This window comes from Drosophila obscura, unplaced genomic scaffold, assembly GCF_018151105.1.
Source record: "Drosophila obscura isolate BZ-5 IFL unplaced genomic scaffold, ASM1815110v1 contig_186, whole genome shotgun sequence".
Lineage (NCBI taxonomy): Eukaryota > Metazoa > Arthropoda > Insecta > Diptera > Drosophilidae > Drosophila > Drosophila obscura.
This window is the reverse complement of record NW_024542774.1, coordinates 1,501,737-1,518,286: the sequence shown is the minus strand read 5'-3', so window position 1 is coordinate 1,518,286 and position 16,550 is coordinate 1,501,737. Positions and strand designations below refer to the sequence as shown.

The following is a 16,550-nucleotide window of genomic DNA, read 5'->3' as shown; positions in this document are numbered from 1 at the left end:
CAGCACTTTGGATAGATCGGATGCAGGTGGTGGATCGGAGGCAGGTGGTGGTGGATCGGGTTACAAAACGGCAACACAACACAAAAACTATCAATCAAACTACGAATGAATCGACTCTAGAGTGGGGCGGAGGGAGGACTCTATCATCACCGTTGACACGCAGCTCTGCCGTGTGGTAAATAACCCCTGCCGCATTCCTCGCCACGCAGGTGTAATTGGCCCGATGTCGGGCGTGCACCGACTCAATGCTGAGCATGCTGATCCGCTGCGTGGTCTTCGTTATCAGGATGCCATCGTTGGACATGAGCCGACCCACACCAGTCGTCGGATCCGGTGCCGTTGTCCAGTGCAGCTCTAGGGGTGTGTCCCCCTTGTTCACCGTACAGGTGGCCGAGACCATGTCGTTCATGTTGATGGCCTCCTCCCCGAAATCAAAGGGCACAATCTGCGGTGGGACTAAGTGGAGTGCCCAGTGTGGATATTCGTGAGTGGAACGAACAAGCGACCAACGTTGTTGATATGATTATGATGCCTGGAAAACCTAACCCGCCCATGGACTGTGACTGCGCCCAGAGAGCTTCTGGGCTGCAAAATGAAAGGCTCGACTTACCCATGACTTGCACCTCCAGGGAGCCGCGTGCCGAGTAGCCCTCCTGATTCTTGGCCACACACGTGTAGGTAGCCTGGTCCGAATTGCGTTCCACATTCTCAATGATCAGCGTGCCATTGGGGAAGACCTTTTGCTTGCGGTTGATGGGCAGGGCGCGGTTATCTGGAATGAATGAATCGAGTATTGAGTGGAGCTCGTAGAGAGAATCATCGTCTACTTACCACGCTCCCAGACAATCGAATCGATGGGGTAGCCAGCAACGGGACAGGTGACAATCAGCGTCTCGCCTGCGACAATTGCTTTCTTCTCCATTTGGCGGATGTAAGGCAGACCGTAGACATTCAGCTTGGCCGAGTGCTCGGCCTCGCCCACCTTGCTCTTGGCAATGCACTTGTAGAGCCCCCCGTCGTTGGCATGCACCGATGTGATGTTCAGATAGGAGACAACATCACCCGTTCACGGTCACATACTGTCCAACCTGGTAGCGGTCGTTATTCGCGATCTTCTTGCCATCCAGCTCCCAGGAGATTTCGGGCGTCGGATTGCCGCCGGCCACACACTTGAGGAACACACTGGGTCCCGGTTCCATGGTCTCTTCCTGGAATGCCTGCCGGATGACGGGCGGATCGAAGCGTCCTCCCAGCTTCAGCTCGGCACTGGCTTCGGCTGACTCCTGATCGTTGCGCACAAAACACTGGTACATGCCCTTGTCCTCCTTCTTGACCGACTCGATGCGCAGCACCGGCTCGCTGTGTCCCATGGCCTTGCCATCCTTCATCCAGCTGACGGTCTTGATCGGATTGCCCGTGTACTGGCAGGTGAACACCGCCGGTCTGCCAAAGTCCACGGTCTGTGTAGGTGGATCGATCTTCGCCGAGAGGGGGGCCGTGACAGTGAGAACAGTCTCAACGCTTTCGCCACCCACCGAGTTGTTGACGACGCACAGATATTTGCCCGAATCCTCGACGACGGCATCCTTGATGATGAGTGTGCCCGAGACCTGCTTCACGCGATCATTCAGCACCACAGCCTGTTTGCGGGTGGTGCCCTCGATGAATTTGTACCATCTGGAACGAGAGACAACTGCGTTAGTCGAGTGGTTCCATGGGTCACGTTGGGGATGACAGTGGGGGGCACAGAGTGAGAAAGTCTAGAAAGTCTTCCTGAGATCCTTGAGCTACTTACGTGTCTCCGGCATGGCACTGGACTTTACTTACCTTAGACTTTCTTTTTCATGGCATTTACCTTACTCATTCTGTGCACCACTGTTTGCGCGGGGGGACAGAACCTAACCAGAGACTAACAGACAGAAGGGCAGAAGGGAGGCAAACTACCTATAGACTGGCACTGGATAGCCCTGTCCAGGACAATGTCCCACAAAGGTCTCGCCCAATGGCAACTCATTGATTTCAATGCTCTTGACGGCTATGCGTGGCTTCACATGGCCAATGGGTTCTGAAAAGTGGAATGGATCAAGGAATACTGCGAATAGGGCGAAAATCGACCTAGCAACTGCCTGAAGGATGCTTCTATGGGACGGGGGCTAATATGTACCTAAATACGGGCATGGGATAGGCTTGCCCCTGGCACAGAATGGAGAAGCTGTGGCCCAACTTCTGGGTCTGCTCCTGCAGACGATCGCCCGACACCGTGGGAGCTGCACTCCCAATGGGTTCTGCAATGGAACGGGGATCCAATCAGATCTCTTCTCTATTCTGCCTGAATGTTGCTGTCGATGGGTCTGGGTGTGTGTGGAAAATTACCTAAATGATGGCGTGGGAAACGACTGACCCAGGCACAAAATGGCCAAGTCCGTGCGATCTGTTCTGGTCATTTCCTGAAGCCGCCCACCGGATATCTTGGGCGCCACACTGCCCACGGGCTCTGCAAAGTTTTTACTACTCATTCGCTCATTCCCTAAAAGGCAAAAGGGGGTGGTGGAAAACTGCCTGATTGTTGTCGGGGACTAACCTGATGATGGGCACGGGATAGGCCTGCGCCTGGCAGAGCAGGGCAAAGCTAGTGGAGATGTCTTTGACAAACGTGAAGCTCTTGGACTCGCCCGAGAATGTGGGAGCCTTGGCGCCTACGGGCTCTACAAAAAGAACAATAATCGAAGGTTCATATGTGGGGGAGGGTGAGGCTAATTCCTTATGCTATGTTAGGGCTACCTTATCAGGGGCACCGGATAGGCCTGGGCCTGGCAAAGCAATGCGAAACTCTGGCCAAAATATCGCACGAATGTGTAGCTCTTCATGTCGTTGGCAAAGGTCGGACCTTTGGCACTGACGGGCTCTAAAATAAAACAAAAGGAGACGGTGGCTCTACCTTATCAGGGGCACTGGATAGGCCTGTGCCTGGCACAGCAGCACAATATCACTCGTACTGGAGCCGAGTAGACTGGATATTTTCGAGACACTGGCAAATGTGGGTGCCTTTGGCCCCAACGGGTTCTGCAAATCAAAGAATACATTTAAGGGGCTTGGGGTCTTCTACAAAACTGCCTGAAGAAGGGTTTAGGAACTGGACAAAAGTCTACCTCATGAGTGGCACGGGATAGGCCTGAGCCTGGCACAGCAAAGCAAAACTCTGACCCACGGAACGGGTGTACGAGAATACATTAGAGTCAGTGGAAAACGTGGGAGCTCTAGCCCCAATGGGCTCTGCAAAACAACAATTAAAAAATGAAATACACAAATATACCAAGAAAAAACTGCCTGAAGAGTATATGATGGAATATTAAAGCTAACCTCATGAGAGGCACTGGATAGGCCTGCGCCTGGCACAGCAAAGCAAAACTCTGGCCCACAGCTCGGGCATAGGAGAAGGAATTGTAGTCGGAGGAGAATGTGGGAGCTCTAGCGCCAATGGGCTCTGCAAAGGTAATCGAATAAAGATGATACTGCCGCCTGAAACTTGCCTAATGATGGGCACGGGATAGGCTTGGGCCTGGCATAGCAGGGCAAAGCTGGCATTGACCGAACGCTCAAAGATGCTGCCCTTGGAGTCGCTCGAAAAGGTCGGAGCTTTGGCACCAACAGGCTCTAAAATAAATACGTTTTACGATTAAGGTGCTAGATGCTAAAATATAGAACTATTTAATTTGTTATTCCCTATGCAGAAACAGAACCAGTTGAGCAGCGTTGCACCCTTCATTCGATGGGGGGGATTTGTTTACCTAAAAATGGGTACTGGATAGGACTGGGCCTGGCAGGTGAGGGCTAGGGCACTATTCTGGGGCGTCTGGATGGTAAACGTTGAGGCCACACTGGGAAAACTTGGAGCCTTGAAGCCCACGGGATCTTGAAAGAAACATTTATGTTAGGGCTTTGGCCTTAGAATGTCTCCTTACTGAAAACTGACTGAATGTTTTGGGTCAGGGTATGAATTCTAGCGCAGATTTACCTAAAAAAGGGTACGGGAAAGCCTTGCGCCTGACAGAGCATCGCAATGGTGGAGGCTAAGGGAATACTCTGCTGAAATCCCAGCACACCTGTGGCCACAGAAGGTGCCTTGGAACCAATGGGTTCTTGAAAGAAACGTTTTCATTATATTTCAGTCTTGGAGGTTAGCATAATGAAAACTGACTGAATGTTGAGGCAAGTATTAGCTGAGATTAGCTGAGATTTACCTAAAGAAGGGCACTGGAAACCCTTGCGCCTGACATAGCATGGAAAAAGTGGAGGCCAAAGGAATACTCTGCTGGAAGACCATCACTCCAGTGGCCACAGAAGGTGCCTTGGAGCCGATGGGTTCTGGGAATATGGTAGAATATTAAAAGATTGGAAGATAACTGGAATAAAATCTGCGGAAAACTGCACTGAATGGGGATGTTGTGGAGTGGGAATCTCACCTAATGATGGGCACGGGAAAGGCCTGTGCCTGGCAGAGTAAAGCAAAGTCCGAAGCCTTTAGCTTTTCCACCTCAATGAGCTTGTATTCGAGGGAGAATGTGGGTGCCTTGGCGCCCACGGGCTCTGTAAATATATAGCATGGATAATGCAATATAATGCATTAGAAATCCACTGAGAGAACTGCCTGAATGGCCTGAATGGGATTCTTTAATTAGCTCCTCACAGACATTGGACGTGACTTTGAGTCGTCAGCCCTGACCCTGGACAACCCACCTAAAGATGTCACGAAACTTTTCACAGCCCAAGCCAAAAGAAAGAAGCGAAAGTAGATGGAAAGTAAATGCATATTTTATAAAGGTCATTGCTGGCGGCAAGGGGCATGCGCAGAATCTGAAGCACAGCTGCGAGGTGCAACAAGTGGAGCACCCTTTAGGGGGGGTTCAGAGGTGAGTGGAATGACCTTTAGAGAGTGGGCACAAAGCCCGTCATCTGTTGACCCAAAAACGTGCGTTCATTCATAAACCATTGTGCGAGGGAGATGGATGCCATCCACACGCACACACACACAAACATGCGCATGGCGGGGTAATTGTTTGGGAAATTTCATGTGGATCGCAAGCATGCGCAGTTACAGAAAGAGCGCGCGAGAGCGCAACGCAAAGCAAAGAGAGTGAGAGAGGATTTTACTTGTGGAACCAGCTGATGGTTTTGTTTACAAAATAAAACGGTAGAAAGGGAAAGAGCGAGCTTCTCACTGGTTGGTTGGGTGTGAGGGAGGGAGAACATTCTACATTCTCTTCTCTCCACTCCACTCTGTGTTTATGGTTTGTTTACATAGCTTACTTTTATGCGTGCGTCTGTGTGGGTGTGCAGGGCATATTGAATAGGCGGGCAAGTAAGTCCGGCGACAATTACAAACAGAACAGAACAGCCGCCACACCTACAATTGAATATACCTTGTGTGTGTGGGTGTTTTTGTTTGTTTCACTTTTGCGCGCTCGCATTTTTATGAATGAACACGAAACACTCTGAACCTCCCACACTGTCTCTGTCTGGGGTTAAAGTTCACACATTCTCATGTATAATAAAAGTCACGTTTCTAGGGGGGTGGTGCCTGGGTGCCTAACCTGCTTATGGGCACCGGATATGCCTGGGCGGGACATAGCAAAACAATATCTCGGCCGCAATGTCGCTCGATGCCCGACCATTTGGTGTCCACCGATAGAGTGGGACCCTTCGCCGAAATGGGTTCTAGGGGAGAGACGAAGGTAAGACTACATATAGAAGGACTATAACTATCCTGGAGAGGCTGTCTGAATGCTGGGGGGGACTTGGTCACTCGATTCCTAACCTGAAAGCGGGCACTGGATATGCCTGAGCGGGGCAGAAGAGGGCCAGATTGGTGGCCAGCATTCGCTCGATCCACGACCGCTTGATGTCATTCGACAGCAGAGTGGGAGCCTTGCCCCCAACGGGATCTACAATGGGAATAGAGAAACATCTAAGTGATACCCACCCACTGCCAGAATGTTGGCTTTCGGCCTTACCGAAAACTGGGTGCCGGATATCCCTGGGCAGGGCACAGCAACGATATTGACTGGCCCTGGCGCAGCTCGAGAGGTTTCTGAACCAGAGCTGGGGTTCGCGGTGCACTGCTCGAAATGGGTTCTATGAAATGTAGAGAGTTGGGAACCAAAAACGGGTTTAAATAAAACTTATATCCCCAGCCTGATGTTGGTCTAGGGATGGAATCTTAACCCACCTAAAGCTAGGCGCGGGATAACCCTGAGCCGGGCAGAGAATGGCAGTGGGGTAGCTCGACTCCACCACATTCGGTTTGTAGGTCAGGGCGTTTATCTTGGGCGGACTGCTGCTAATGGGCTCTGGAAAAGGCGGAAAAACTTCTAAGATGCCAAAACCTAAACTAAATCTCAACTGCCCGAATGTTATACCTGAAACTGGGTGCCGGATAGCCCTGAGCGGGACACAAGATCGAGAGACTGGTGTGGCCAGGCACGACCAGAGGACGTGACTGCAGCGGCGGCACTTTGGGAGCCGTGCTCGAGACGGGCTCTGAAAAGGTATTAATTCTCTTAAAATTAACTCTAATCTCTGGACCTGAATCTCTGTACTGCCTGAACGTAGTTTACCTAAAAAACGGCACTGGATAGCCCTGGGCAGGACACAGCACAGCCATCGTGGAGGATCTGGCATAGCTTTTCATATCGAATTTTGCCAGAGAAACAACCTTGGGCACTGTACTGCTAATGGGTTCTATTTGGGAAAAAGACAACAACCAGATTTAGAGGGATAAGTGGAAGGTTGAAACCTGCCTGAATGCTGGCACTGGATAACCCTGAGCCGGGCACATTATGGCTACAATGCCCTCAATACGAACATATTCGATATTCGTTTTCTGTATCAACGCCACACGGGGAGCAGCTCCACTAATGGGCTCTGGAAAAACAATTGATCAAGTGAGTAAACCCACTAGAGAGAAGGAGAGAACTGCCTGAATGTCTGGGGAGAAAGAATCACCTGAAATATGGCACCGGATAGGCCTGGGCGGGACAGAGTAAGGTAATGCTGCCCGTCAGAGGGAATATCCACGTTCCTCGTCTTGTCACCAGAGGTGAGGCGGGGGCCCACACTGCCCACGGGCTCTACAAAGTGGTTAAGGGGTAAAGGCTTAAGGGGTGCGCTCTAAAAGAGAATTGAAAACTGCCCAAAGTGTGAAATTACCTAAAGAACGGCACTGGATACGCCTGACCCGGACAGAAGAGCGTGAAAGTGTCAGCCAGTTGTGCTTCGGCATTCTTCAAACGATTCTCAACACTGATTTTGGGCGCCACACTGCCCACGGGCTCTAAATGTACAAAAGATAATGGAGCGCCCTTTAAATGTATTTCGATTGCCAGTAGAAAAAGGCCTGAATGCGTGGGCTTTTACCTAAAAAACGGCACCGGATACGCCTGAGCTGGACAAAATAGCGTGAAAGTGTCATTCGACTGCGCCCCCGCATCCTTGAGGCGTTCACCAACACTGATTTTGGGTCCTACACTGCCCACGGGTTCTGGAATGAATAAAACGGAGGGCCACCTGTATTTTTACCTGAATGCTGGCACCGGATACGATTGGGCTGGACAAAAGATGCTCAGATCCCCATGCAGAAGCACCTCCGCATCCTTGCGACGTTCCCCCACACTAATCTTTGGCGGCACACTGCCCACGGGCTCTACAACAAAAACAACATTTCGAACGAGTTGCTTGAAAACTGCCAAAGTTGGTCGAGAACAATGGAAACTGCTGCCCATCTGCCCACAAGCCTTCTTCTTCCACTCAACTAACTTTTCCGAGCGGGGGCTGGGGTTATTTGAATGGGTTAAATCGGGCGACAGCTCTGAGCCGATGGCTAATTGAAGTTTAGGAAGCCAATGAGGCCTGCGGAGGGGGCTCTAAAGCTCTTAATTGGAAAACTTTGGACAAGCCTGCAACTGCCCCTCACCTGTAGAAGGGCACGGGGTAGGCCTGGGCAGGACAGAAGATGGCTATTGGCCGTGAGAGCCTGATGCTGTCGTGACTAAAACCATCCTTCTTATTGACACGCGGCGCCACACTGCCCACAGGCTCTGCAAAGATTCGAGAGTTCGGAAATCAGCCCAGACGGCGGGGGAAAAGACAGCAACTGAGACACACAGAAGGACTTGGGATTGGGTAGCTCGACAATAACGCACCTATAGAAGGGCACGGGAAATGACTGGGCCGGACAACGGAGTGCCACAATCCCATGGACAGCAATGCGATCGTGACTGAACTCGTCGTTCTTATTGACCTTGGGAGCCACACTGCCGACGGGCTCTGCAAAGAGAATGGCACTGGTACTACTACTGAACAAAGCCTCTGGATGTTTGTATGTCTGTGCATGGGAGCCCCTAGAGTACTCGACTTTACCTATAGGCAGGCACTGGATAGGACTGCGCGGGACACTGAATGGCTATGGTCTGGGAGATCTTGATCCGGTCATGATTGAACTCATCCTTGCGATTCACCCTGGGAGCGACACTTCCAATGGGTTCTAGATGGAAATGTTTTACTTGGCTGTTAATCCTGCCTGAACGAGAATTTACCTATAGGCTGGCATGGGGTACGACTGTGCTGGACACAACAGGGCCAACGAACGATTGGAATTGGCCCAAAAAATGCCCACTTTATCTTTGATCTCTACTTTGGGGGCCACACTGCCCACGGGCTCTGCAATAGATAGAGAGATAACATATCTAGGTACGAGTATATCCCTGGGAAATAATTCTGCCTGATCTGGTGGCTGGGTCTCGTGCTCAACAATGGATTTACCTAAACGCTGGCATGGGATAGCTCTGCGCCTTGCAGAACAAATTCAAAGATTGATTCGAGTCTCTGATGGTGAAGTCCATCTTGTCGTGCATGTCCACCATTGGGGCCACAGAGCCAATGGGTTCTGCAAAAGTTTTGTGGATGCAATAGAAGTGGTGGAGGGAATCGAAAACTGTCTGAGAGTGGAAGCTGAGAGCCTACCTATTGGAAGGCACGGGATAAGACTGTGCGGGACAGAGTAGACTCAAGGCCTGGCTTTGGGGCTTGTCCAGCCACGTGATGCGATCCTTGACATCCACCTTGGGGGCCACGCTGCCCACGGGCTCTGTAAAGAATGTTTTCATTCAGAGGAATTCAGAGGGACGGGACTGCGACTACCACTTGAAAACTGCCTGAGAGGTGGGAAGGAACTCTGAGCTTACCGAGCAGCAGGCACTGGGTAGGACTGGGCCGGACAAAGCAGGCTGAGGGAGCTGCCACGTGGCTTATCGACCCACTTGATGCGATCATTTGGATCCACCTTGGGCGCCACACTTCCCACGGGCTCTGCAAAGATTCCAAATGAGTCTCTACTGCTATTTCCTATTCTTTTTGCTAAAGAAATCTGCCAAAATGCTGGGAAGGACACTCACCGAAAGGCAGGGACTGGATAGGACTGAGCGGGACAAACAATGGCCAGACTGTGATCCAGTGCCACGCGGGCATAGTTGATCTCATCTTTGATGTCCACCTTGGGCGCCACACTGCCCACGGGCTCTACAGGAAGGGAGGGTTCTGTGTTTAGCAAGGGACGGAAACCAAAACTAAACCTGAATGTTGGAATTACCTAAACGCAGGCATGGGAAACGATTGAGCAGGACATATGAGTGCCTTGGAGGCACCCAGTCGAGTCCTGGCAAACGTAAACTCGTCGCGGGTATCCACTTTGGGTGCCACAGAGCCCACGGGTTCTGGTTATGAGAATGCAAATGGGAATGGAAATATTAGCAAGGGTCGAATCATAGCTGAATGTTGCTCAAGGGATTCCCGAGTTCGACTCGTTCAACTAACTTAACGATTGGCACAGGATAGGCCTGGCCTGGGCATTGCATGGAGTAATCCTCTGCTGATTTCACCTGCAGCACTTGGAACTTGTCATGCAGACTCGTGATCTTGGGTGGCACAGATCCAATCGGTTCTACGGACAGATAGAGGTCATCTTATGGAAGGTTCTGCCCTAAAAGGGAGGCCTTAAATACTGGAATAGACGCGACACGACACGACACCCACCTAACTATCGGCACGGGATAGGCCTGGCCGGGGCACTGCATGGCAAAGTCGCCTCCCAATTGGACTTGCATTAACTGGAACTTGTCGTTGATGTTATTGATCCTGGGCGGCACGGAGCCAATGGGTTCTGAAAGGGTAAAGGAGAGAAAAGGAGCATTACCTATTGATGGGCACGGGATAGGCCTGGCCAGGGCACTGCATGGCATACACCCTGCCAAGGGGCACCTCCATGGTGCGCACCCGCTCGAGCAGATTCAGTTTCGGTGGCACAGAGGCCACGGGCTCTAAGGATGGTAATCAAAGGATCAAATGCTGAGACATTTAGCGACTCAAAAAGAACTGCCTAAATGCTGGTTGAATGATTGAATGGTTGAGAACCCACCTATAGACGGGTATGGGATACGACTGTGCTGGACATTTGAGGCTCAGACTTTTGCCCACAAAGCCCCGGGCATTGGCCACCTCGTCGTCAATGCTGACTTTGGGCGGAACACTGCCAATGGGCTCTGCAAAGAGAAGCGCACGTGGAGGGTAAGCAAACGACAGAAGGAAAGCTCCAAACAGGGAACTGCCTGAATGGGGGCGGGGGGACTAATTGAATAATCACTTAAATTACAGTGTCTGACAATTGGTGGGAGAACACCCCCAAGTAAATTGGAAAATTGTAAAAGTGGAAGTCGCGCACCTGTGGGCGGGCATCGGATACGACTGGGCCGGGCAGAGCAATGCCAGGCCAACTCCTTCGGCCATTTCGCGTGTCTGCAGCTTGTCCTGAATATTTATTTTCGGCTTAACCGAGCCAACGGGTTCTACAAAAACAAAAAAAAAGGGAAGGAGACGTGGTAAACCCACCTGAAAAAGGGCATGGGATACGACTGTGCCAGGCAGAGCATGGCATAGCCGCTCGACAGCTCCACGTCTATGAACTGATGCTTGTCCTGGGCATTCACCTTGGGCCGGACACTGCCCACGGGCTCTACAATTCAACAAAGAGAGGAATCATGGATCTTACTTGAATACTGGCATGGGGTACGACTGCACGGGGCACTGAATGTTGAAGCTGTTGCCGCTTTGGATCTGCATCATGCGGAAGCGCTCGAGAAAGTTCAGCTTGGGTGCCACACTGCCAACGGGCTCTGCAAAGGGCAGGGGGGAGGTTCGAAATGTTCAAAAGAGTCCTCCCAAAACCAAAAGAAAACTCCCAGCGAATGTTGGGGCTGGGTTTGGGGGATGGGTTTACCTATAGATCGGCTGCGGATAGGCCTGGCCAGGACACAGGAGACTTAGACTAAGCGAACTCCTGACCTTCACATGCTTCAGATCATCGGCATTCGTGATCTTGGGACTGACACTGCCAATGGGTTCTGCAAGAGAGAGGAAGAGGGTGTCCCAGGGTGAGTTCCCTTTGAAAACTGCCTTACCTATAAAAAGGCTTCGGATAGCCCTGTGCCGGGCAGAGTAGACTCGAATCTTGGCTGCTTTTCCCTTTGATATGATTGTAATCTTCGCCTGAACTTATTTTGGGACTGACACTGCCCACGGGCTCTAGAAAAGGGAGAGGGCTTAGCGAAAGGAAAAGGGGGAACACTGCCTGAGTTGGGAATTATGGCATTACCTATAGACTGGCACGGGATAGGCCTGAGCGGGACACATCAGGGTGACACTCGCCGCTTGGGCCACCCTCACCGTACGCGAATCGTCGCCGGAGGTTAACCTGGGACCAACGCTGCCAACGGGTTCTTGAAAAAGGTATTAAGTCAGCAATCTATGAGCTAGGCTAGTGCTGGCTGTGCCCTGCCTGACGTTGGGAGGGGACTGACTTGTAGTATTACCTAAAAAAGGGCACTGGATAGGCCTGTGCCGGGCACATGAGTGTGACGCTGCCCATCATTGGCACACGGAGGAGTGTTATGTGCTCCTGATTCCCATTGCCGCTCAACTGGGGACTGACGCTGCCAACGGGCTCTAAATGTACGAAGATTGGCTGTTAGATGGAGTCCTGGCTGGGGAAAGTGCCACGAATGTTGGGTTTTTGGGTAAATGGAGAGGGGGCTTTACCTAAAGAAGGGCACCGGATAGGCCTGTGCCGGGCACATTAGCGTGGCACTGTTACCCATTGAAACCTTGGGTATCCTTATGGCATCATCGCCAGCTGTCACCTTGGGGCTCACACTGCCAACAGGGCTCTTGATGGAGAAGGGATCGCATGTTGTGTCAGTGAGGAAATCTATCTAGGGACTGCCCGGATGTTGGGTTCGGCGAGGGTTTACCTAAAGAACGGCACTGGATAGGCCTGGGCGGGGCACAGCAGGGTGGCTCCTGCCATTAGATGGACTCGTAGAATGCGCGACTCATCGCCGCTGGTGAGGCGAGGACCCACACTGCCAACGGGCTCTGCGCGGAAGGATTCCGTAAAGGATCGTAAAGGGATTCTGAGGGTTCTCCAAGTGAATGGCACCTTCAGTTGGGATAGGAGGAGGTCTTACCTAAACACTGGCACTGGATAGGACTGGGCTGGACAGAGCATGGTCAGGGCTTGTCCAGCGGCAAACTGAACCACCTTGATGTCATTGCCCGAGAGAAGTCTGGGACCGACGCTGGCAATCGGTTCTTCAACGAAAGAACAAACAATAGGGAACTCTTTAACTGGAAACTGTCCAAAGTTGGGTTCGAATAGGGGGACGGGACGGGATGTGACATTCACCTAAAAAACGGTGCTGGATAGGCCTGGGCGGGACACAGCAGGGTCTGACTGCTGCCAGCATCTCCCGTGAAGCTGCTGCTGGTCAGAGTATTGGGGAATTTGGGCGAAACCCTGCCAACTGGTTCTGTGAATGAATCGAGATCAGAATCATTATCAGAATTAAATATCCAAGAAAATAGATCGATAGTTCGATAAATCGATGGAGCTGCAGCTGAAAGAGTGGCACTTACCTTGGGCGCAGTTTGAATGGAGAATTCGAATTGAAATGTGCCTTTTGGGAAGGACTTTGACTTGGGCTTCGACTGGGATTACAATAGAGCGGACCAACCCTAGCACTACTCAAAGCTGGGCTTTGTTTCAAGCCTCTGATCGCATCGTTGTCGAGTACCCTATCCCAACATTCAGGCAGTTTTCAATTTGGACTTAGGCTACGAGCAACAACAAGTCTTTGCCGAGGTCCAAAGTAGACCAACTAATATTTAAATTTTTAAATTATTCATTTTTATATGAAGAGGAAAAGAAATACAGAATTATTCTGCAAAAGCAAAGAAAGAGATTTTAAGCGAAAAATCGTTTTGATTGCATTCAATTGGCTTCCAAGACTTGTTGTTTATTATTAAAAATTAATATCTATAGAAATTACAGAGGATATAGCGTTGTATATACGATGTAAAAACGACAAACATTATATCCAATTTAATTCCGTAGCAAACCCAAAAAGAATCCGTGTTTCCTTCTCGATTTCTTCTTGATTTTGCGTTTAACAAATGTTTGGAATGCTTTCAAGCTTTGGAAAACATTAAGAAACAATCAAATCTATATTCTTTAAACATTTAGCGCATTCCAAATAATTGTTGTGCAAACAAACCTCAATTAAAAGGAATATCCTTTAATTTTTGGTTTTGTTTTTAGCAGAAAGTCAACTTTATGGAACACTTTTGAAACATTTGATTTTGAAACGTCAAGATGTAGAAAGAATTTTGAATAATTACGTTAAATATTTTTCCATAAAATTGCCTTTTGCCACGCGAAAAACTTCAGTTATCATTGAAATAAGAAATTTAATAATTATTGAAAATATATTCGAAATTTGAACATTGATAATTATCTAGTCATTTTTTATTTTAATTTATATATTTATCAAACAGATAACTGAAGCTTTTCGCTAAAGCAAGAAAGTTGAATAAAATTGGCCCACAGGAGCGACTTACCTGTAATGACCAGGCGACCCTTTGTGGCGCTCAATCGTGTCTCTCCAGTCAGACGATGTTTGGTGCGGCACTGGTAGCTCTTGTATCCATCCTCGGGTCCTACTTCGCGGATATGTAGTTCTCCAGAGGGCAGTACCAGATATTTACCATCTGATTGGGATTGGTGTTCAGCGAGAGAGAATGGTAAATGGAATATAAACGTTAGTGGATGATTGTCAAAGAGCTTGGCTAACAAAAGAAATCTACTTTTACCGTGGAAGAAACTCAATTAAGTTGCAGGAATTTAATTGAATTTATTCCCAAGAAAGCCACATGCATGCTTTATAAATATTCATATCTCTCTCGCATATTTTACTGCTTTTAGCTTTACTTTAATTTGTTCTTAATTTGTGCAAATCTGTTTGTCCTTGTTAATCGTTGTGTTCATGCAATGTGACTTTCATGTAGTTGGAGTTTTAGGACTGGAGGAGGTTTAAGGCATGATTACTGCTCTCTTCAGTTCCAATTCCAATCAAAAGAATTGTATTCAAACTTTCAATTTAGTAAAAATAGTTTAGTAAAACTCCACACAAAAGAATTGTGTTCAGATATTGATTTATTATTTGTTTCTGTGTGTTTGAATAGAATTCCTTGCTTATAGACTAACTATACACCAAAGCAATGCCAGGAATTTGTGGCATAAACAAAACGAAGTGCAGCTGATAGATTGGTTCAATTTAAATTTATTTTCTTTTAAAATGGAAAAGCCACAAATTCCTTGGCACTACAATCTTAATTCTTATGTGTAGCATGCACCAACAAAAATGCCAATAACTTTAGATGATATGCGGATTATACATGATATTGTATATACAGATATCTGATATATATACACTGATTTTAGAGTGAGAAATGTACAGATTGTTAGATCGTTCGTTCGGTTTTAACATTTATTAGCATTTTTGTATGTATTTACACTGGACTACAAAACAACGCTACTTTCAACTACATGAAGGGGTTCGGGATGGGGCAAGTCAGGAGCGACTCATGGATATTTGCGGGAGTGGGTATCAAAATAAAACTTGGTGGGATGTGGGATATAAACAGAAAAGAAAGAATAGAAAGGAAAGGAAAAAATAACAGAAAGAACAGAAAGCAGAAGTGAAAGCCTAGGCAGCGGGATATTCCAGAGAACTCAGAGATCACGAACCGAATCGAATGGCGGGAGAACGGAGTGGAGTGTAGTGGAGTGGAGGGAGAGAGCTCTCTGCTTAAACTGAGATTATCTGGACAATTATTACCGCTGGCTGTGATATCTTCTTGGGCATATATATCACGCTTCTCGTCCTCCACCCACGAGTCGACGACTATAAAATCGGCCACGAAACTGGGTATGTGGCACTTCATAATGGCGCTATTGCCGCGCAGAATGGACTCGTCCATGACATTGACGGTGTACGATTGTGGCACCACTGCAAAGTTCGGGAGAGAGTTGAGGCGTTTAGGGTTTTTGGTATTGGATCGGAAATCATAAGGAAATAATAATGAATTTGTACGTGTGGGAAAGATAGAAAGAAACCCCTTCATGCGGCCCTAAGGACAAACTCTCTGCGGCGCCTACCCGTAATGTTTTTGGTGTACACCTCGCCCTCGGTATCGATCCAATCGGTAATGTCGATGTGATCCGCCACAAAGGAGGGTGTCTGGCACTTGAATATGGCCGCATTGCCCTTGATCACGTACTCGTCGTACACTTGCGACTCAAAGAACTGTTTAACCACTGGAAAAAGGCCGAAACGAAATCAGGATTTTGCATGGAATGGGAATCAGGATCGGTGAATGGTGAATGCAGAGGGAAAGACTACTCTTAAGCCGAACAGAGAGATCCTCAAAAGGTTACCCGTAGAATCGTTTGGTAGGGGCCGCTGTATCTCGACACCCTCCTCATCGATCCAGCCTTCCACGTCGATGAAATCAGCCACAAACGAGGGCACTAGACACTTGAGGGTGGCAGCGTTTCCGCGCAGCACAAACTCATCGATGACGCGGGTCTGGTAAAACTGATGGACAACTGATGGGGAAAATTAAGGGGGCAAAAATGAAACAAAAATCGAAAGAAATCGAAAGGATTTTGTGTGGGCAAAGAGAGGGACTCTAGACCAAAGATATAGAGAGATACATATGTATGTATGTATGTATGTATGTCCAAGTACCCGTCTCGTCTGCATTATTGGGATAATAATTGCGACCCTCCGAGTCCAGCCAGTGATCGACAAACACAAAGTCCGCCACATACGAGGGTATCTCGCATTTCATCACCACAGAATTGCCCCTGATCACATACTCATTGTCAGCCTCCGATTCGTATGTTTGGATCACAACTAAGCCAAAGAAATAACATAAAAGATCAAGGTAATGGAATGGGTGGGAGGGAGGAATAGTACACACAGAGATTTAGGAGCTAAGGCCCTTATTCACAGAGTAATTGCTTTTTGTTTAGACTGTACTTCGTACCATAGGCGGCAGTTGCATTGTTGCGCCACATTTCGACGCCCCCATCGTCCACCCAG

General features: G+C 48.9%; 1 protein-coding gene across 1 annotated transcript in view; it reads right to left on the bottom strand.

The window, feature by feature from the left end:
• The window catches only part of LOC111078554 (Down syndrome cell adhesion molecule-like protein Dscam2), a 61,799-nt gene that overhangs the window by 27,385 nt on the left and 17,864 nt on the right, over window positions 1-16,550 (bottom strand). Inside the window, 5 exon segments of the mRNA XM_041593171.1 lie at window positions 611-772; window positions 832-1,063; window positions 1,065-1,677; window positions 5,816-5,942; window positions 14,002-14,151. Of these exon segments, the coding sequence (XP_041449105.1) occupies window positions 611-772; window positions 832-1,063; window positions 1,065-1,677; window positions 5,816-5,942; window positions 14,002-14,151 (1,284 nt within the window).